Source organism: Anolis sagrei, chromosome 8 (assembly GCF_037176765.1).
Source record: "Anolis sagrei isolate rAnoSag1 chromosome 8, rAnoSag1.mat, whole genome shotgun sequence".
NCBI classification, from domain to species: domain Eukaryota; kingdom Metazoa; phylum Chordata; class Lepidosauria; order Squamata; family Dactyloidae; genus Anolis; species Anolis sagrei.
In genome coordinates this window covers 6,698,402-6,720,503 of record NC_090028.1, presented here as the reverse complement: position 1 = coordinate 6,720,503, position 22,102 = coordinate 6,698,402, and the positions used below count along the sequence as shown (strand labels likewise).

Genomic DNA, 22,102 nt, shown 5'->3' with positions numbered 1-22,102 from the left:
AGGTTTTATATATCTGTGGAATGATCAGGGTGGTACAAAGAACTCTTATCTGCTGAAGCTAGGTGTGAATGTTTCAGCTGATCACCTTGATTAGCATTTGATGGCCTGGTAGTTGTTTGGTGTGGCTTGTTAGTGCCAGGGGCAATCTTTTGTTGAGAGGTGATTAGCTGTCCCAGATTGTTTCCTCTCTGTTGTTTTGCTGTTGTAATTTTAGAGTTTTTTAATACTAGGTTGCTGTAAGTTTTTTTCGGGCTATATAGCCACCTTCTTCCTCTTCTTTTTCTCCTTCTCTTCCTTCTTTTTCCTCTATCTCTTTCTCTTCTGATCCATTGACAGTCATCATTTACATGTCCTTGTTTTGCAAAAACCGATAAACAATTATGTCCATTGATATAATCCATATATCAGATCGGAAGCTCTCCTCTTCCTCTCCTCTTCTTCTTTCTCCTCCCCCTTTTTCCTCTTCTTTTCTTTCTCCTTCAACTTCTTCCTCTTCTTTTTCTCCTCCTCCTCATCATTCCTTCTTCTTCTCCTTTTTTCCTCTTTTCTCTCTCTCCTTCAACTTCTTCTTTTTCTCCTCCTCCTCCTCTTCTTCCATTCTTCTTTCTCCTCTTTTCTTTCTCTCCTTCACCTTCTTTTTCTCCTCCTCTTCTTTCTCCTCCATTTTTCTCCTTTTTCTTTCTCTTTCGCCTTCTTTTTTTCCTCCTCTTCTTCCCCCTTTCTTTCGCCTTCACCTCCTTCCTCTTCTTTTTCTCCTCTTCTTTATTCTCTCTTCTTTTTCTCCTTTCTTTTTCCTTCACCTTCTTCCTCTTCTTTTTCTCCTCTTCTTCTTTCTTCTCATTTTCTTCTCCTTCACATTCTTTTTATTTTCTTCTTCTTCTTTCTCCTCCTCCTTTTTTCTCCTCCTTTTCTACATCTTCTTCTTCTTCTTTTTCCATTCCTCTTGTTCCCTTATTTCTACTCCTCCCTCCTTTTTCTCTCTCCTACATCTTCTTCCTGTTTTCTCCTCGCCTTCCTTTATTCTTTCTCCTCCTTTTTCTCCTCCTTTCTTTTTCCTTCACCTTCTTCCTCTTTCTCCTCCTCCTCTTGTTCTTTCTCCTCCTTTTTTCTCTTTTCTTTCTCCTTCTTCTTCCTCTTCTTTTTCTCCTTTTCTTCCTTTATTCTTTCTCCTCCTTTTCCCCTCCTTTCTTTTTCCTTCATCTTCTTCCTCTTTCTCCTCCTCCTCTTTCTTTCTCCCTTTTTCTCTTTTTTCTCCATCTTCTTCCTCTTCTTTTTCTCCTTTTTCTTCTTTTATAATTGCTCCTTTTTCTCCTCCTTTCTTTTTCCTTTACCTTCTTCCTCTTTCTTCTCCTCCTCCTCTTGTTCTTCCTCCTCCTTTTTTCTCTTTTCTTTCTCCTTCATCTTCTTCCTCCTCTTTTTCTCCTTTTCTTCCTTTATTCTTTCTCTTCCTTTTCTCCTCCTTTCTTTTTTCTTCACCTTCTTCCTCTTTCTCTTCTCCCTCCTCCTCTTGTTCTTTCTCCTCCTTTTTTCTCTTTTCTTTCTCCTTCATCTCCTTCCTTATCTTATTCTCCTTTTCCTACTTTACTCTTTCTCCTCCTTTCCCCCCTTTCTTTTTCCTTTACCTTCTTCCTCTTTCTCCTCCTCCTCTTGTTCTTTCTCCTCCTTTTTTCTCTTTTCTTTCTCCTTCATCTTCTTCCTCTTCTTTTTTTCCTCCCTTTTCTCCTCCTTTCTTTTTCCTTCACCTTCTTCCTCTTTCTCCTCCTCCTCTTGTTCTTTCTCCTCCTTTTTTCTCTTGTCTTTCTTTCTAGCCTGCTTTATCTTTCTTAAAAAGAGTCCCAAAGCAGCTAACAATAAAAGCAATACAATATATAATTTATATAATTGAAACCATTAAAAAATGAACAGTTTCAGTCATAAAAACCAATTAAAAAACCTATTCACGTGGCTAAAAAGTCTGTTAGTTTCACCGACATCCAGGAGGCAATCAGTCGCCTGCTTCTCGGAAGTGCGCTCCCTATATGCCTTGGGTCAGACTCAACAGAATTCATTTTATGTTCTTTTTGTTAAAAAATAATAATCCCCCTTTTCAAAACCTAACAAAACTCCACATATCAATCCGGGAAATCATCCTATTTCACAAAAAAAGAGAATATCCTGGAGAAAGCAATGTAATAACCAGGGCTCTGTGTTGCTTTGTGCTGATAAAAAGAAATAATAGGATTTCTTAAGAGCGGCGGCCTTTCTTCAGTTCCTTGAAACGTGATGAATGAGCAACCTATTTTCTCAGGCGATGTGACGGAACGAGGGCTTGAGAAATCCTCCGCAGAGAAGCCAAGACTGTGGTTAATAAGGCCTCTGGGAAAGAAGGTGCTTTTAGAAGAGAAAACCTTAATAATCATGGGGTTGTTGTAGTTTTTTTCGGGCTATATGGCCATGTTCTAGAGGCATTCTCTCCTGACGTTTCGCCTGCATCTCTGGCAAGCATCTTCAGAGGTTGTGAGGTCTGGTAGAACTAGGAAAATTGGGTTTCTATATCTGTGGAATGACCAGGGTGGGACAAAGAACTCTTGTCTGCTGGAGCTAGGTGTGAATGTTTCAACTGAACACCTTGATTAACATTTGATGGCCTGGCTGTTGTTTTGTGTGGCTTGTTAGTGCCTGGGGGAATCTTTTGTTGAAAGGTGATTAGCTGTCCCTGATTGGGTTGTTGTAGGTTTTTTCGGGCTATATGGCCATGTTCTAGAGGCATTCTCTCCTGACGTTTCGCCTGCATCTATGGCAAGCATCCTCAAAGGTAGTGAGGTCTGTTGGAACTAGGAAAATGGGTTTATATATCTGTGGGATGACCAGGGTGGGACAAAGAACTCTTGTCTGCTGGAGCTAGGTGTGAATGTTTCAACTGACCACCTTAATTAGCATTTGATGACCTGGAAGTTGTTTGGTGTGGCTTGTTAGTGCCTGGGGGAATCTTTTGTTGAGAGGTGATTATCTGTCCCTGATTGGGTTGTTGTAGGTTTTTTCGGGCTATATGGCCATGTTCTAGAGGGATTCTCTCTTGACGTTTCACCTGCATCTATGGCAAGCAAGAAAGACTCAAAGCAGCTAACAATGTTGAAAAATAAAATTAAAGAAGTACCATTTCAAATCAAAAACATATATAAGCACTGAAATAGAATTAAACACAGGGATATTAATACTTAAAACAATCAAATCATTAAGAAAATGGATTGTTGTGGGGTTTTTTGGGCTATATGGCCATGTTCTAGAAGCATTCTCTCCTGACGTTTTGCCTGCATCTATGGCAAGCATCCTCGGAAGTAGTGAGGTCTGGTAGAAATAGGAAAATGGGGTTTATATATCTGTGGAATGACCAGGCTAGGACAAAGAACTCTTGTCTGTTGGAGCTAGGTATGAATGTTTCAACTGACCACCTGGATTAGCATTTGATGGCCTGGCTGTTGTTTGGTGTTGCTTGTTAGTGCCATAGTGAGCTAGATATCGGCCAGGTGGAGTTGTCTTCGCCTGTTCAGCCTTCCCACAGTGATTTGGTCCAGCTGGACCAAACTGATAAAGAGAACATTGAAGATAGTGAATTAATGAGCAGGCAAGAACGCTTAGATTGGAGGGTCAGGAGGAGTTCATGCTTAGCTAGTAAGAAAGAAGCCAAGTCGGCCAAAGGTCATTGCAACACCTTCATGTTAGCAAAGGGTATTTAGGTTTCTGGCTGACAAAGAGAAATTGTCAGTTCAACGTGGCTCTTTCCATGCAAGCTACTATGGATTAACCTTGGCTTTAAGCAGCACACTTTTGGCTTCCTGAATCTGGGATTTTGATTATAAGATTTTTCAGGCTATATTGCCATGTTCTGGAGGCATTCTCTCCTGACGTTTCGCCTGCATCTATCGCAAGCATCCTCAGAGGTAGTGAGGACTGTTGCAACTAGGAAAATGGGTTTATATATCTGTGGAATGACCAGGGTGGGACAAAGAACTCTTGTCTGCTGGAGCTAGGTGTGAATGTTTCAACTGACCACCTTGATTAGCATTTGATGACTTGGAAGTTGTTTGGTGTGGCTTGTTAGTGCCTGGGGGAATCCTTTGTTGAGAGGTGATTAGCTGTCCCTGATTGGGTTGTTGTAGGTTTTTTCGGGCTATATGGCCATGTTCTAGAGGCATTCTCTCCTGACGTTTCACCTGCATCTATGGCAAGCAAGAAAGACTCAAAGCAGCTAACAATGTTGAAAAATAAAATTAAAGAAGTACCATTTCAAATCAAAAACATATATAAGCACTGAAATAGAATTAAACAGGGATATTAATACTTAAAACAATCAAATCATTAAGAAAATGGATTGTTGTGGGGTTTTTTGGGCTATATGGCCATGTTCTAGAGGCATTCTCTCCTGACGTTTCACCTGCATCTATGGTAAGCACCCTCACAGGTAGTGAGGTCTGTTGGAACTAGGAAAAAGGGTTTATATATCTGTGGAATGACCAGGGTGGGACAAAGAACTCTTGCCTGTTGGAGCTAGGTGTGAATGTTTCAACTGACCACCTTGATTAGCATTTGATGGCCTGGCTGTTGTTTTGTGTTGCTTGTTAGTGCCATAGTGAGCTAGATATCGGACAGGTGGAGTTGTCTTCGCCTGTTCAGCCTTCCCACGGTGATTTGGTCCAGCTGGACCAAACTGATAAAGAGAACATTGAAGATAGTGAAATAATGAGCAGGCAAGAACGCTTAGATTGGAGGGTCAGGAGGAGTTCATGCTTAGCTAGTAAGAAAGAAGCCAAGTCGGCCAAAGGCCATCGCAACGTCTTCATGTTAGCAAAGGGTATTTAGGCTTCTGGCTGACAAAGAGAAAGTGTCAGTTCAACGTGGCTCTTTCCATGCAAGCTACTATGGATTAACCTTGGCTTTAAGCAGCACACTTTTGGCTTCCTGAATCTGGGATTTTGATTATAAGATTTTTCGGGCTATATGGCCATGTTCTGGAGGCATTCTCTCCTGACGCTTCGCTACATCTATGGCAAGCATCCTCAGAGGTAGTGAGGTGTGTTGGAACTAGGAAAATGGGGTTTATATATCTGTGGGATGACCAGGGTGGGACAAAGAACTCTTGTCTGTTGGAGCTAGGTGTGAATGTTTCAACTGACCACCTTGATTAGCATTTGATGGCCTGGTAGGTGTTTGGTGTGGCTTGTTAGTGCCTGGGAGAATCTTTTGTTGAAAGGTGATTACCTGTCCCTGACTGGGTTGTTGTAGGTTTTTTCGGGCTATATGGCCATGTTCTAGAGGCATTCTCTCCTGACGCTTCGCCTGCATCTATGGCAAGCATCCTCAGAGGTAGTGAGGTCTGTTGCAACTAGGAAAATGGGGTTATATATCTGTGGAATGACCAGCGTGGGAGAAAGAACTCTTGTCTGCTGGAGTTAGGTGTGAATGTTTCAACTGACCACCTTGATTAGCATTTGATGGCCTGGCATTGCCTGGGGCAATCTTTTGTTGAGAGGTGATTAGCTGTCTCTGATTGGGTTGTTGTAGGGTTTTTTGGGCTATATGGCCATGTTCTAGAGGCATTCCCTCCTGACGTTTTGCCTGCATCTATGGCAAGCATCCTCAGAGGTAGTGAGGTCTGTTGGAACTAGGAAAATGGGGTTTATATATCTGTGGAATGACCAGGGCGGGACAAAGAACTCTTGTCTGTTGGAGCTAGGTGTGAATGACTGGTTTTATTGATTTTTATTGATTTTGTTGTATAAAGTGACTGTTTAATTGTTATAATTGCTGTATACATGTTTTATCCATTGTTATGTTTATGTCGGCATCGAATTGTGCCTTTCGTAAGCTGCCCTGAGTCCCCCCTCGAGGGTTGAGAAGGGCGGGGTAGAAATGCGTGAAATAAATAAATAAATGTTTCAACTGACCACTTTGATTAGCATTTGATGGCCTGGCCGTGCCTGGGGCAATCTTTTGTTGAGAGGTGATTAGCTATCCCTGATTGTTCCCTCTCTGTTGTTTTGCTGTTGTAATTTTAGAGATTTTTTTAATACTGGTAGCCAGATTTAATAATGGTAGTCAGATTTAACTCTAAAATTACAACAGCAAAACAACAGAGAGGAAACAAATAAGGACATCTCTTAAAATAAGAACGCATCTCTTCCTACGAACCCTCCAGGAATTTGAGATCGTCCAAGGAGGCCCTGCTCTCGATCCCACCTGCTTCGCAAGCACGTCTGGCGGGGACGAGAGACAGCGCCTTCTCTGTGGTGGCCCCTCGGCTGTGGAACTCCCTGCCTAGGGACATCAGATCAGCCCCCTCCCTCCTGACCTTTCGGAAAAGAGTAAAAAACTTGACTCTTCGAGCAAGCATTTGGAACCTCCGAATAAATAGATAAACTTAAATTGGAAAATGACCCAGGAATGGCCCAAGACGATGGAACGGATAAGGACTTGAATGAGAGGATATAGTTTTTAGTTTTTAATATTGTTATTATGCACTGACTTATGTCTAATTGCACTATAATGGTTCTTTTGCTTATCAATGTATGTATTTTTATGGCATCGAATTGTGCCGATTGTGTACGCCGTTCTGAGTCACCTCTGGGCTGATATGAGCGGGATAGAAATAATGCAAATAAATAAATAATAATAAATAAATTTGCAAATGTTTTCTCGAAAAGCCATGTCTTGAGTTTTTTCCGAAATATTAAAAGGGAAGAAGCTGATCTGATATCCCTAGGGAGGGGCCACCACCAAGAAGGTCCTGTCTCTCGTCCCAGCCAGACATACTTGTGATGAAAGTGGGACTGACAGCTGGGCCTCCCCAGACGATCTTAAATGGGGTTAATTTTGTCATTTGGTAGTTGTGGTTGCTGGGATTTATAGTTCACCTACCATCAAAGAGCATTCTGAACTACAACAGCGATGGGATTGAATCAAACTTGGTAAACAGAACTCCCATGACCAAGAGAAAATACTGGAAGGGTTTGGTGAGCATTGACCTTGAGTTTGGGAGTTGTAGTTCACCTACATCCAGAAAGCACTGTGGACTCAAATAATGATGGATGTGGACCAAACTTGGCACGAAAGTTCTATAAGCCACCACCGAGAAGGTCCTGTCTCTCGTCCCAGCCAGACATACTTGTGACGAAGGCAGGACTGAGAGCAGGGCCTCCCCAGACGATCTTAAAGTCATCTGGGGTTAATTTTGTCATTTGGTAGTTGTGGTTGCTGGGATTTATAGTAGACCTACCATCAAAGAGCATTCTGAACTACAGCAACGATGGGATTGAATCAAACTTGGTAAACAGAACTCCCATGACCAAGAGAAAATACCGGAAAGGTTTGGTGGGCATTGACTTTGAGTTTTGGACTTGTAGTTCACCCACATCCAGGGACCATTGTGGACTCAAATAATGATGGATCTGGACCAAACTTGGCATGAATACTCAATATGCCCAAATGTGAACACTGGTAGAGCTTGGGAAAAATAGACCTTGACATTTGCAAGTTGTAGTTGCTGGGATTTATAGTTCACCTACAATCAAAGAGCACTGGCATGGATAATCAATACGCCCAAATGTGAACACTGGTGTATGCCTGTGTACATAGACAAGTCTTTAGCTTTTCTCTAAAAACCAGGAGGGATGGGGCCAGTCTGATGTCACTGGGGAGGGAGTTCCACAGCCGAGGAGCCACCACTGAGAAGGCCCTGTCTCTCGCCTCCATCAGTCGCACTTGCAAATGGGGTGGGACCGAGAGCTGGGCCTCGCCAGCAGATCGTAAGGCTCTAGTTGGCTCATAAGGGGGGGGGGGGGGGGATGCATTCAAACAAGCAAGTTGGACCAGAACCATCAAGGCATTGAATAATTGCTATATGTAAGTTGCCTTGAGTCCCCCTTGGGGTAGGGAAAGGCAGGGTATAAATAGGGTAAATTTAACTAATTTATGATGCCATAAAACCTTCCAGCAACATTCAGAAGAATGAGGAAATATTCCATCAAAAGACCCGGTGTCACAATAATAATAATAATAATAGTAATAATAGTAATAATAGTAATAATAATCTTTATTTGTACTCCGCTACCATCTCCCCAAGGGACTCAGTGCGGCTTACATGAGGCCAAGCCCAAAGTACATCAAACAAAACATCAATAAACACAACATCAATAAACAATCAATAAAATACAAATCATATAAATCACATAAACAAAAAACAAACAATAGTGACCTAAACAATTTTAAAAATGGCCAGTGAAGTGGATGGTGAAGCGGCAGCTCCCCCTGTGGCCGAAATCGAGCATACCCTCATGAAGCCGGAAATGCTGGAATGTTAAACTGCCTCTGTGTCTGTCTATATATGTTGTATATCTAAATGGCATTGAATGTTTGCCATGTATATGTGCATTGCAATCCGCCCTGAATCTCCTGCGGGGTGAGAAGGGTGGAATATAAATACTGTAAGTAAGTAAATAAATAAGTAAATATTCCTAGATATTAATGTTATGGTCAGCTGCTGAAGGCAAACTTGTCCTAGGAAATATGTCTTCTCTAAGTCAAATATGGTAGGCCACACCATGTTCGGTTGACTCACCTGTGTTGGGAAAGGCACCTGGATGCGCCCCTCCAATATGTTGTCCGTTGTTATTTCCACTGAACGCGTCAGCTGGAGATCTTGCAGAATGAGGTGGTAAGGGACCTGGGGAAACATCTCCTGAATCTGATGGGCCTACAAAGGAGCGAGATGAATACTGTTACCATTGGGAGACCCAAGCATAGCACACCCAACTCAGCCATTACATCAAAGAGCTGGGTTTGTTTGGCCCGCAGAAGAGAAGGCTGAGAAGAGACATGAGAGCCATGATTCAATATCTGAAAGGATGCCATAAGGAAGAGAAAGCAGGCTTTCTGACGCCCTGGACACTAGGACTCAGAGCAATGGGCTCAAATGGCAGGAAAGGAGATTCTACCTGAACATTAGGAAGAACTTCCTGATAAGAAGAGATGTTCAACTGTGGAACTCACTACCTTGGGGTGTGGTGGAAGTTCCTTCCTTCCCTGGAGGCTTTGAAACAGAGGCTGGAGGGCCATCTGTCAGGGGTGCTTAGATTATGCTTTCTTTTCCTACATGGCAGGGGGTGGACTAGATGGCCCCCTGGGGTCTCTGTTTTTACATGATCATTATGATGATGATGATTATTATTATTATCATTACTACAACTATATGGCCATCTGCCATGATAACTTTGTGCTTTTCTTGCATGGCAGAAGGGGATTGGACTGGATTACTTATGGTGTCTCTGCCAACTCCATGATTCTATTGTTACTACTACTACTACTACTACTACTACTGCTGCTATTACTATTACTATTGTTCTAACAGATGCTGGATGGACATATGTCAGGAGTACTTTGATTGTGCTTTTCCTGCATGGCAGCAGGGGGTTGAACTGGATGGCCTATGGTGTCTCTTCCAACTCCATGATTCTATTATTATTATTACTATTACTATGATTCTAACAGAGGATGGATGGCCGTATATCAGGAGGGCTTCGATTGTGCTTTTCCTGCATGGTAGAAGAGGATTGGACTGGATGGCCTATAGTGTCTCTTCCAACTCTATGATTCTATATTATTATTATTATTATTATTATTATTATTATTATTACAGAGGCTGGATGTCAAGAGGGCTTCAATTGTGCTTTTCTTGCATGGTAGGAGGGGGTTGGACTGGATGGCCCATAGTGTCTCTTCCAACTCTATGATTCTATTATTATTATTATCATCATCATTATTACAGAGGCTGGATGGCCATCTGTCAGCAGGGCTTCGATTGTGCTTTTCCTGCATGGTAGAAGAGGATTGGACTGGATGGCCTATAGTGTCTCTTCCAACTCTATGATTCTATTATTATTATTATTATTATTACAGAGGCTGGATGGCCATCTGTAAGGAGGGCTTGAATTGCGCTTTTCTTGCATGGTAGAATGGGGTTGCACTGGATGGCCTATAGTGTCTCTTCCAACTCCATGATTCTATTATTATTAATAATATTAATATTATTATTACAGAGGCTGGATGGCCATCTATCAAGAGGGCTTCAATTGTGCTTTTTCTGCATGGTAGAAGGGGGTTGGACTTGATGGCCTATAGTGTCTCTTCCAACTCTATGATTCTATTATTATTATTATTATTACTAGTATTATTAATATGATTATTATGAGGCTAGATGGCAGCAGGGAGTTGGACTGGATGGGCTATGGGGTCTCTTTCAACTCTCAGAGTTAGGAAATTCTTCCTAAAGTGCAGGTGGAATCTCCTATAGTTTGAAGCTATTGTTCCGCATCCTACTTTCCATTGCAGCAGAAAACAAGCTTGCTCCCTCCTCCCTATGACTTCCTCTCACATATTTGTACATGGCCCTCATCATGGCTCCTCTCTGCCTTCTCTTCTGCAGGCTAAACATGCCTGGCTCTTCAAGCCGCTCTTCATGGGGCTTGTTCTCCAGATCCTGGATCCTTTGTGTCGCCCTCCTCTGGACACATTCCATCTTAGAGTCAAATGACTTCCCCTCACATCTTGATCCATGGTTCTCATCCTGACTCCTCTCAGCCTTCTCTTCTGCAGGCTAAACATCCCCAGCTCTTCAAGTTGCTCCTCATAGGGCTTGTTCTCCAGACCTTGGAGACATCTCCCTTCAATGGGGGTGCCCAAAGTCTTAAGTTAATATTGATAATATGTAAATATGCAAAAGCCAGGGGCTTTAAGAGAATTGTGGGCTGAACACTCCTTGAGGGTCAGCCTGTAAAATCCACATTGCCCACCCTGAGCATTAACTACGAGGGTTGAATGAAAAGTAATGTCTCCATCTTGGCAGTACTGGTATGCTGCCAAGTACTGGCTTGTTCAGTAGACTCTCCTCTACGGTTCCATTCTGGCAGGAAGCCTTCAATGGTTGTGTTGTTAAAGTGCGAAGTATAGAACACTGCACAGACGGTCAGTCAATGCAACTTAAGCAATGCGCAGTCATTGAATCCTTGTCACTTCAACATCTTTAAACTTACCCAATGACGCACAGTACTCACATCAACACAATTACCATAAACAGCTTGTATTCTCTGATGAGTCTCCTTTGGGGTGACACCTTCTGCTGTCAAGAATTCAATCGCTGCACGTTGCTTAAGTTGACCGATCGTCTGCACAGGGTTCCATACTTTGCACTTTAACAACACAACCGTTCATTGCTAAGGCTTCCCGCCAAAATGGAACTGTAAAGGAGAATCTACTGAACAAGCCAGTACCTGCTGCATACCGGTACTGCCATCTGTTGAGGAGTTATGAAGGTGGAGGCATTACTTTTTATTCAACCCTCGTATTAATCCTTATTCCTCAATCCATGTGCTCTTACTGTTCCTTTGCCCCTTTGCTTTCTTGCCTTCTCTCCCATAACATTGCTGATATTTAGATTCTATCTTTCTTTGGGCAAGCTGTCTTTATTTTCCTGCTTCGTTTACTTCCATGACTCTCCAAAGCACCATCTCCAACAATGATGCTGCATAAAGGAATATTTAAAAACCAGAGCAGAACACAAAGCATCGGTTGAGCTCACCATAGCGTTCAGCTGAGAGTTGCTTGCCTGCGCGATGCCCAAGATATTGGTTGTGTGCATCACCTCCACGGAGAAGCTGGGCAGCCAGCTGGCAATTCGGGATCCTGGGAAGGAGACATCAATGAGGTCAAATCATTGGTTCAGTACGAGACTGACTGGTGTTATCAATGTTATCAATGTTTCTGCACAGTTAGCATGGCTGTGCACTGAATTCAATAACATGCCATAGTAAAAGTCAACTAACTTTAGAGAAATCAGATAATTTAAGGCTTCTCAATAATTCTGCTCTTTTACCTAAAATGTTCAACCCACAAAAGTAAATAAACACTAAAGTAAATAACTAAACCAATAAACACAAAAGAAAAGTATTGTATGCCTGGGGTGTGGCTGAGGCCTATTAAGGCCTAACAAGACTGAAGTCACCATCCTAAACATGAAACCCGTGAATTGCATTATGGGAGAGGAAAGGAGGCAAGGAATTACAGAGTTTATTTATTATTTATTTACTAGCCGTCCCCTGCCACGCATTGCTGTGGCCCAGTATGTGTATATTTATTTATTTACTTATTTACGACATTTATCTGCCACCCTTCTCACCCCAAAGGGGAATCTGTGTGTATATATTTGTGTATATGTGTATATATGTGTGTTTGCGCATATATGTGGGTATATGTGTATACGTGTTTATATGTGTATATGTATATTGTGTAATGCAATATAATAATAATATGATATTATAATTATCTATTGATATTACATGTAATATTACTAATAATATTACGATATAGTGGTATGGTGCAATATAGCAATGTTTAATGTTGATATTGTACTATGCTAATAATATAATATAATATATTGTATGTAATATATACTTTGTAAGCTGCTCTGAATCCCCTTCAGGGTGAGAAGGGCGGCATAGAAATGTTGTAAAATAAATAAATAAATGTGTGTGTGTGCTTGTCTATATGCATATATGTGCATGTATGTGTATATTTATACGTGTGTGCATGTGTATACATATATATCTGTATGTATGTGTGCATGTGTGTATATGTATATTTGTGTGTGCATGTGTATATGTATATGATTGTATATGTATATGGGGGTATTGTTTGAGTTTTTACGTCCATTCCACTGGGGGGGAGGTAGTGTTTTTAGGGGTGATGGACACTCATTGGACTGTTAGGTGTATTGTGTCAAAATTTCGTGTCGATTTGTCCAGTGGTTTCTGAGTTATGTTTCTCCCACAAACTAACATTACATTTATATATATATATATAGATTTACGACATTTACATGTCGCCCTTCTCACCCCAAAGGTGAGCAGCTTACAAGATATATATACATACAATATATTATGTTATTAGCATAGGACAATATCAGTATTAAATATTACTATATTGTACTATATCATTATATTGTAATATTATTAGTAATATTACATGTAATATAAATATATAATTATAATATCATATTATTAGTAGTATTATATTGCATTATATTATTTTATTATAAATATTATATGTATATACAATATATTATATTACATTATATTATATTCAGCAGAACTACTAATCGAGAGGTTGACAGTTCGAATCCAGGGAGTGGGGTGAGCTCCTATCTGTCAGCTCCAGCTACCCATGCGGGAACATGAGAGAAGCCTCCCACAGGATGGTAACACATCCGTGCGTCCCCTCGGCAACGTCCTTGCAGACAGCCAATTCTCTCACACCAGAAGCAACTTGCAGTTTCTCAAGTCGCTCCTGACATGAAAAAATTACACAGTTCATAAACTTTGGTAAAGAAAGTGCTGATGAGAAAAAAAAAGGGCAAATCGATCTGAGAGCCTTGTGTGGAAGCTGATATGTATAGATAGTTAAAGTCAATAACTTTTTAAATTAAGGAACTTGAAATAATCCATTAGTTCTGCGATTGCTGAAGCTCTACCTGGTCAAAGAGAAAGCACAATGACCATCAAAACAACTAACTGATGGACAAGAAGGGGTCTTCCTTATTTACCTTCAGGGACACGTAGCATCTGCCCACCTGCCTCTTTTCTCCTGCAACAGGTCTGAATTGGGAGTAGGGATGTGCAAAGCTTTGGAGCTCTGTTTTGTAATTCAGAGATTAATATGATTTGTTAATACTAATCTCCGAATTACAAATTGGAAAAGGACCCTCCAAAGCATTTATTAATTGAAACAGCAGCCTCCGAACCTTCTGGAGAGATTCATAAAATCTGAGTAGGTTAATCGCATGTGCTTAAATTGGAAAAATTCTTAAAAATCAGTGGATAGACTGATTGTCCTGAAACTTGTCTGGCTTGCTGCTCTGTTCATGTTGTGACACCGGGCCACAATTTGAGTGGATATCTCTTGTAGTTTTTAAAAAAATTATTTAAAAATATTATTATTTTATGACATTTATTATTTAACTCTATTATTATTATTACATTTATTATTTTACTCTATTTATTATCCATATTATTAAATTTATTAATTTACTCTACTTATTATTGTTGTTGTTATTATTACATTTATTATTTTACATCTATTATTAGTCGCGACACATTAATTGAATTTTTTAAAAATAACTTCTAAAAATCAGTAATCTTTCTGAAACTTTCTAAAAATCAGTAATCTTTCTGAAACTTTGCAGGATTGGTGCCCTTCTTATGTTGTCTCATTGTGCAAGAATTCAAGGGGATACCTCTTGTAGTTTTTTTTTAATGGAAAATATTTATAAAACTTTACAAATTTCCTAAAAATCAGTAAATGGCCAAAATGTTCTGAAACTTGGCAGGCTTAAAGTTGTAAATGTTGCCTACAAGTTTGCCAAGTTGAATCCCGATAGTCGTAAAAATGACAGAAAAACAAGCCTTGCAATTTTTCCCGTTGTCGCTACTGGAACAAATCATAACGAAGCAATTATGAAACTTCGGAGAATCAAATTATGAATCAAAATGGGACACCTCCGAATCTTTACTAATCAAAATGGGGAACGTCTGAATCCCTGAAACTAATTATTAATCAGATTTCAGCCATTTCGCACATCTCTAAAATTGGAGAGGTGATGGCAATAATAATAATAATAATAATAATAATAATAATACTTTATTTATACCCCGCCACCGTCTCCCTAAGGGACTCGGAGCGACTTACATGAGGCCAAGTCCAACAGTACATCTATAAACAAAAGCAATAAACAAAAACAATAAATACAATACAATTAATATAAATAACATATAAACAATTTGTATGTATGTTGAATGTATGGATTATGAGTGAACGTTGTTTTCCCTTTGTCTGTGGTAAGCAATATAGCTAGCTATTATAAAACCAATAACACTGTTCAACGGAGAAAAAGTTTCGGGCCTGAAAATAGTTGTTCTTTTATGATTTTGGGGTGCTGAAAACGAGAATGACATTTAAAAATGTATATTGGCTCTAGTTTTTATGATATAAGCAATCACGTGATCACGTATAGTTGAAAAAATGCATGTTGCGACTTACACTATGGAAGATTCTAGAATAGTCTAGAAAGTTTGATGACGCAGTATTAGTGTCCCCTATATAAGGCCAGACTTTTGAACGGTGAGTCAGTCAGTTGAAGACTGAGACAGTATCGTTAAACATCATTTTACATTGTTCTTTTTACTGTAGTTCTGCCTCGCACGTGTGTCAATAAAGCACGATGGAAAAAAGATTATCAAGGCCAATGGACTCCGTCAATGCTGTCAGACTCCTGCTGGAGCATTGGAAGAGGGAATCCTCTCCTTGAATACAAAAGAAAAGTCCAGAGAAGCAAACAGGATAGAAACTAAAGTCACGATTAAAGCGACATTTAAACTTTCAGACTTTTCAACTGCATTCGGCCTACGAATAGAGTTTCTTGCTGCACAAACATAAACAATAGACTAATTAAATAAATATTTCTCATGTATAAACTATTGGCAATATAATTTGACTAAAATTTAGTAAATATTCACGGTTTATATACATGCAGTAAGGTCAGGCGTATTATCATAATATTAACGAATTACCTATTGTGGAGAAAATTGAAATAGCTGTTGCATAAAAACCAGAGCCAATTAACACATTTAATTATTATATTTGAATTCAGCATGTTAAATTTATTAAGAAACGGCACATTTCGTTTCCGTAACTGAGAAAAACTGAAAATTTGTAGAACAGTGTCTGTTGTGCCTGATATGCTCCGTCCCACTGAAAAATGCATCAAAGGAAAATTTTAAGGTTCTAAGAACAACTATAACAAACCATCGAAGTGGAAGAAGTGGTTGTGCTGGTTCAGGTGCGTCCTGCCTTCCGCCACGGCCACGGGAGCCAGGTTTTCATCCATGTTCTCCCGCTGGTGGTCCTCCCGCGCCTGGTGCGTGTCGGTGATGTTGAGGGACATTCTGCAGGTCGGGCAGGACGTGTCTTGTTCAAGCCAGGAGCGCAGGCATGAGCTGGGAAAAGAAAAATAGTAATTGAGTCTTCCAAGAGTCAATTACAAGAATGTGGACCTTCACTAAGATATAAGATGCTACGTTTAATAATCATCTAAGAAACCATGCCCAAAAATGACTTGACAAAGGTTTCAGCGTCCATTCGTATATCAGGGTTACACTTAACTAAAAGTTAGAGAATTTATAAACTCAAATTGGGGAGAGGGGGAGGATCTGAAGTGTCAAATTGTATGTGCCACTCTGCATTTACTTACAATTCAATTTATAGTGCAGCCTTCCTACCAAAGGCCCTCTAAAACAAATCCGATCCATAATAGTGTTGAGTGATTAAAAATACCCTATATACTCGAGTATAAGCCAAGTTTTTCAGCTTTTTTTCAGGCTGAAAAAGCCCCCCGGCTTATACTCGAGTCAAGGCTATTTATTATTTTACTCTGTTATTATTAAAATCCAACATTTTTATTTTATTCTATTTATTATTATTACATTTATTATTTTATTCTATTTATTATTGTTATTACATTTAATATCTAATCTGTTGTTATTCTTACATTTATTATTTTACTTTATTTATTATTATAATGACATTTGGTACATTATTTTACTCTATTACTATTTTTATTACATTTATTATTTTACTCTATTAATTATTATTACACTTATTTTCTGTATTTATTATTATTATTACATTTATTAATTTACAATATTTATTATTACATTTATTATTATTACATTTATTATTATTATGATATTTGGTACATCATTTTACTCTATTATTATTTTTAATTACATTTATTATTTTATTCTATTTATTATTATTATTACATTTATTATTTACTCTATTTATTATTGTTATTATTACATTTATTATTTACTCTATATTCTATTGTTATTATTACATTTATTATTTTACTTTATTTACTATTATTATGACATTTGGTACATCATTTTACTCTATTATTATTATTACATTTATGGAGCCCCCAGTGGCGCAATGGGTTAAACCCCTGTGCCGGCAGGATTGAAGACCAACAGGTCGCAGGTTCGAATCTGGGGAGAGGCGGATGAGCTCCCTATATCAGCTCCAGCGTCTCATGCGGGGACATGAGAGAAGCCTCCCACAAGGATGATAAAAACATCAAATCATCCAGGCGTCCCCTGGATAACGTCCTTGCAGACGGCCAATTCTCTCACACCAGAAGCAACTTGCAATTTCTCAAGTCGCTCCTGACACGACAAAAAAAATTACATTTATTATTTTAATGTATTTTTATTACATTTATTATTTCACTCTATTTATTATTATTATTACATTTATTAATTTACTCCATTATTATTGTTATTTTTACATTTATTATTATTATGACATGTGGTACATTATTTTACTCTATTATTATTTTTATTACATTTATTATTTTACTTTATTTATTATTATTATGACATTTGGTACATCATTTTACTCTATTATTATTATTACATTTATTATTTTAATCTATTTATTATTTTATAACATTTATTATTTTACTCTATTATTATTATTACATTTATTAATTCACTCCATTATTATTGTTATTTTTACATTTATTATTATAATGACATTTGGTGCATTATTTTACTCTATTATTATTTTTATTACATTTATTATTTTACTCTATTATTATTTATTACATTTATTAATTTACTCCATTATTATTGTTATTTTTTCATTTATTATTATTATGACATGTGGTACATTATTTTACTCTATTAATATTTTTATTACATTTATTATTTTACTTTATTTATTTTATTATGACATTTGGTACATCATTTTACTCTATTATTATTATTATTACATTTATTATTTTAATCTATTTATTATTATTATTACATTTATTAATTTACTCCATTATTATTGTTATTTTTACATTTATTATTATTATTACATGTGGTACATTATTTTACTCTAATATTTTTTAATTACACTTATTAATTTACTCTTCTTATTATTGTTGTTATGATTACATTTATTATTTTGCATTTATTATTGGTCAAAATTTGACACACACTTTTGAGTCAACTTGTTTGACTGGATTTTGCATCCATAACATTAAATTTAATTTCATCGGAATTGGCAGAAAAAAAACTCTACAGGATTTCAATTTACTAAGCATTCTTATACGTTAAGTTTCAATTGTATTAGACCCCAAAAATGGCATTTTGTTACAATGCACACGCAGACTGACTACTCTTCAGATAAGGGGGTCTAGATCAGCAACTATTGCAGTTCATAGAATCATAGAATCAAAGAGTTGGAAGAGACCTCATGGGCCATCCAGTCCAACCCCATTCTGCCAAGAAGCAGGAATATTGCATTTAAATCACCCCTGACAGATGGCCATCCAGCCATCTTCCAAAGAAGGAGCCTCCACCACACTCTGGGGCAGAGAGTTCCGCTGCTGAATGGTTCTCACAGTCAGGAAGTTCTTCCTCGTGTTCAGATGGAATCTCCTCACATTTTGGGAAACTTAGTTTAACACCTGACTGGTGCTACACCTAAAATTTGAACAAAATTGGAGAACATGATGGTGGGAAAGTTTAGACAACTTGGCATGGAATGCCCCATAAAAATAAGAATAAGAAATGACAGGAAAACAAAGTTATTTTGAAATTCTGGTATTGCTAATGATTATTTTTTTTAATTTAAATTAATTTAACTTTTTAACCAAGCTCCCCCCAAACCCAAATATATAGCCAACCAATGACTAGGAGGCCAGCTCCAAAGAGTCAAGCAACTGCCTTCTGGACCACCTAACATTAACACTATGCTCAACACATTGTGGTTCAGACCAATCAGAGCAAACGGAGCATTCTGCCTATCCATCATGTCCACTTCTTGTAGAATATTTCACGGTTATTGTTTGAGTGACCTTGTAAACGGGACTAGGATCCACAAGGTCCCAGTGATCCCGCTCCATGGAGAAGGGCAACTTTCAACCTTCTATTCCACTAACACTGTGACTCCTATCACACCACTGGGGCTGACTCTCAAGGCACATTGTGACTTAAGGCAACCAATCATGGCTCCTGGCTCATGGAGCTACAAGACAATAATCCCCCGCTGACCTCGAGGAAAAGCATTGAAGTGCCTCTGGAAAAGCAGCTCTAAAGAGACCGCCTTCCTGAGAGAATCATAGAATCAAAGAGTTGGAAGAGACCTCATGGGCCATCCAGTCCAACCCCATTCTGCCAAGAAGCAGGAATGTTGCATTCAAATCACCCCTGACAAATGGCCATCCAGCCTCTGTTTAAAAGCTTCCAAAGAAGGGGCCTCCACCACACTCCAGGGCAGAGAGTTCCACTGCTGAACAACTCTTGCAGTCAGGAAGTTCTTCCTCGTGTTCAGATGGAATCTCCTCTCTTGTAGTTTGAAGCCATTGTTCCACGTCTTAGTCTCCAAGGAAGCAGTAAACAAGCTTGCTCCCTCCTCCCTGTGGCTTCCTCTCACATATTTATACATGGCTATCATATCTCCTCTCAGCCTTCTCTTCTTCAGGCTAAACATGCCCAGCTCCTTAAGCCGCTCCTCATAGGGCTTGTTCTCCAGACCTTTGATCATTTTAGTCGCCCTCCTCTGGACACATTCCAGCTTGTCAATATGTCTCTTGGATTGTGGTGCCCAGAATTGGACACAATATTCCAGGTGTGGTCTAACCAAAGCGGAATAGAGCATGGGGAGCATGACTTCCCTAGATCTAGACACTATGCTCCTCTTGATGCAGGCCAAAATCCCATTGGCTTTTTTTGCCGCCACATCACATTATTGACTCATGTTTAACTTGTTGTCCACGAGGACTCCAAGATCTTTTTCACACGTACTGCTCTCGAGCCAGGCGTCCCTCATTCTGTATCTTTGCATTTCGTTTTTCCTGCCAAAATGGAGTATCTTGCATTTGTCACTGTTGAACTTCATTTTGTTAGTTTTGGCCAATCATCTCTCTAATCTGTCAAGTTCGGTTTAAATCCTGCTCCTGTCCTCTGGAGTATTGGCTATCCGTCCCAATTTGGTGTCGTCTGCAAACTTGATGATCCTGCCTTCTAGGCCTTCATCTAAGTCATTAATAAAGATGTTGAACAGGACCGGGCCCAGGACGGAACCCTGCGGCACTCCGCTCGACACTTCTTTCCAAGATGAAGAGGAAGCCTTGGGGAGAATCACCCTCTGGGTTCGTCCATTTAACCAATTCCAGATCCACCTCACCGTGGTTTTGCCTAGCCCACATTGGACTAGTTTCCTTGCCAGAAGGTCATGGGGGACCTTGTCGAAGGCCTTACTGAAATCCAGGTACGCTCCATCCATGGCATTCCCTGCATCTACCCAGCTTGTAACTCTATCGAAACAACAAATTGTCTCCTAACAGCGACCATTTATAATAATTGAAAATATTTACAGTGCAGCTTGGAACAAATGATAACAAAACGACTTCCTGGTTTCGTATTAATCTCTGAAAGAGCAGGAGCAACTATCATCTGGTGCTTCCCTTGGAAGGAATTAGGGCTGTCCAAACACAGAAAAATTTGTTTCTAAACTCGATTCGTTTTTAGGGGTTTTTCGCGTTTCGTTATTTAAAAGAATTCCGAAATTTTCCTTAAAAAAAGTTCGATATTTACGAAATTTCGGAAATCATAAAACAATTACGAAACAATTACGAATCGATTCGTTAATGGCGGCCGCGATCGCGCAATACGCTAAAAAAACTTCTGAAGCTTCCCTCTCCCTCTGTTGTTGACTGTTGGTGTGATAATTATATATTTTTTCACTGAGAAAACAAACAGCAACCCTAAAACTTGCACCAGACATGCGGAAATAATAACGAAACATTTACGAATCAATAACGAATCAATAACGAAACAATTACGAAACGAATTGGAAAAATTCGTTTCGTTTTTTAGTTGCTCCTGAATGGTTCAATATCGCTTCGTTATAAATAAAAAAAACGAATTTTTAACGAATTACGAAATTACGAAACCGCCCAGCCCTAGGAATTACATTACATTACATTGTCCTCTCATCCACTGTTTTAAATTTTAATCTTCACAATTGGCTCTGCCCACTGTGATTAAATTTTCTGTGTTTTAATGTTCTGACTTTATATTGTTGCTGTTGTTGATTTTTTTGTATTTTATTTTTATTTTCTTATTTTCTGTTGTGTTCTTGTGTTATACTAATGAGAAAACTGCTGAACTGACGAGAAACTGACCTGAGAACTCTGGTTGTAAACAACACAAAACAATAGATCTTTAAGTTAACTAAGTTAAACAACATTATCTGTTCTGGGACTGATGAAGCCCCAGCAAGTCTGAGCTGAATGACAGAAGTTATCTAAACAACCAAATGATGGATAAGCATTTTTAAGGTTAAAAAAGTATTTGCGATACCCCTCTCGCTGTCAACTGCAGCCAACCCAACACATATCTTTATTCCAGGTGCATACTTATGGAAGAGATGCCCACAGGGGAGTTTGCGCGCAGCTTGCATGGCGTCCCAGCAAATGGCGCAGTCATCGTTGTTCGCGGCCAGCTCTTCGGGACTTGCCACCGCAAATCTGAAAGCGAAACACAGACTTATTGAATATGTAAATATGGAAGCATGTGCCTCAGATATACCTACATGGGAACACATACATTGGGTTGCACTGAAACATCATCAGAGCTAAACAAAAGGCAGAGTTCAACATGAAAACATTATATTACATATTTATATTTATAAGTATTATATTTATAATATTATAATGTTATGCAATATAATACTAATAATAACATGATATTATAATTACATATCTATATTGCATGTAATATTACTAATAATATTACAATACTAGTGGATCCCTGCCACGTGTTGCTGTGGCCCAGTCTGGTGATCTGGAAAATAAAGTAATTAGAAAGTGTTGGTTTCTAATAAATGTAATTTCTTTATGCTTGTGGGTCAAAATAATTTCTTGCTGTTTCTTTGTCAGTGTTGATATGGAGAGTGTCTGGTTTGCCTA

At 38.8% G+C, this 22,102-nt stretch overlaps 1 protein-coding gene across 2 annotated transcripts in view; it reads right to left on the bottom strand.

Moving 5' to 3' along the window:
- Positions 1-22,102, bottom strand: part of AMFR (autocrine motility factor receptor) — a 72,934-nt gene that overhangs the window by 9,694 nt on the left and 41,138 nt on the right. For both annotated transcript variants that reach the window (XM_060787810.2, XM_060787809.2), the window contains exons 8-11: positions 21,551-21,661; positions 15,886-16,076; positions 11,609-11,712; positions 8,594-8,728 (exon numbers count right to left, since the gene is read on the bottom strand). In XM_060787810.2, the coding sequence (XP_060643793.2) occupies positions 8,594-8,728; positions 11,609-11,712; positions 15,886-16,076; positions 21,551-21,661 (541 nt within the window). The remainder of the gene's footprint in view (positions 1-8,593; positions 8,729-11,608; positions 11,713-15,885; positions 16,077-21,550; positions 21,662-22,102) is intronic.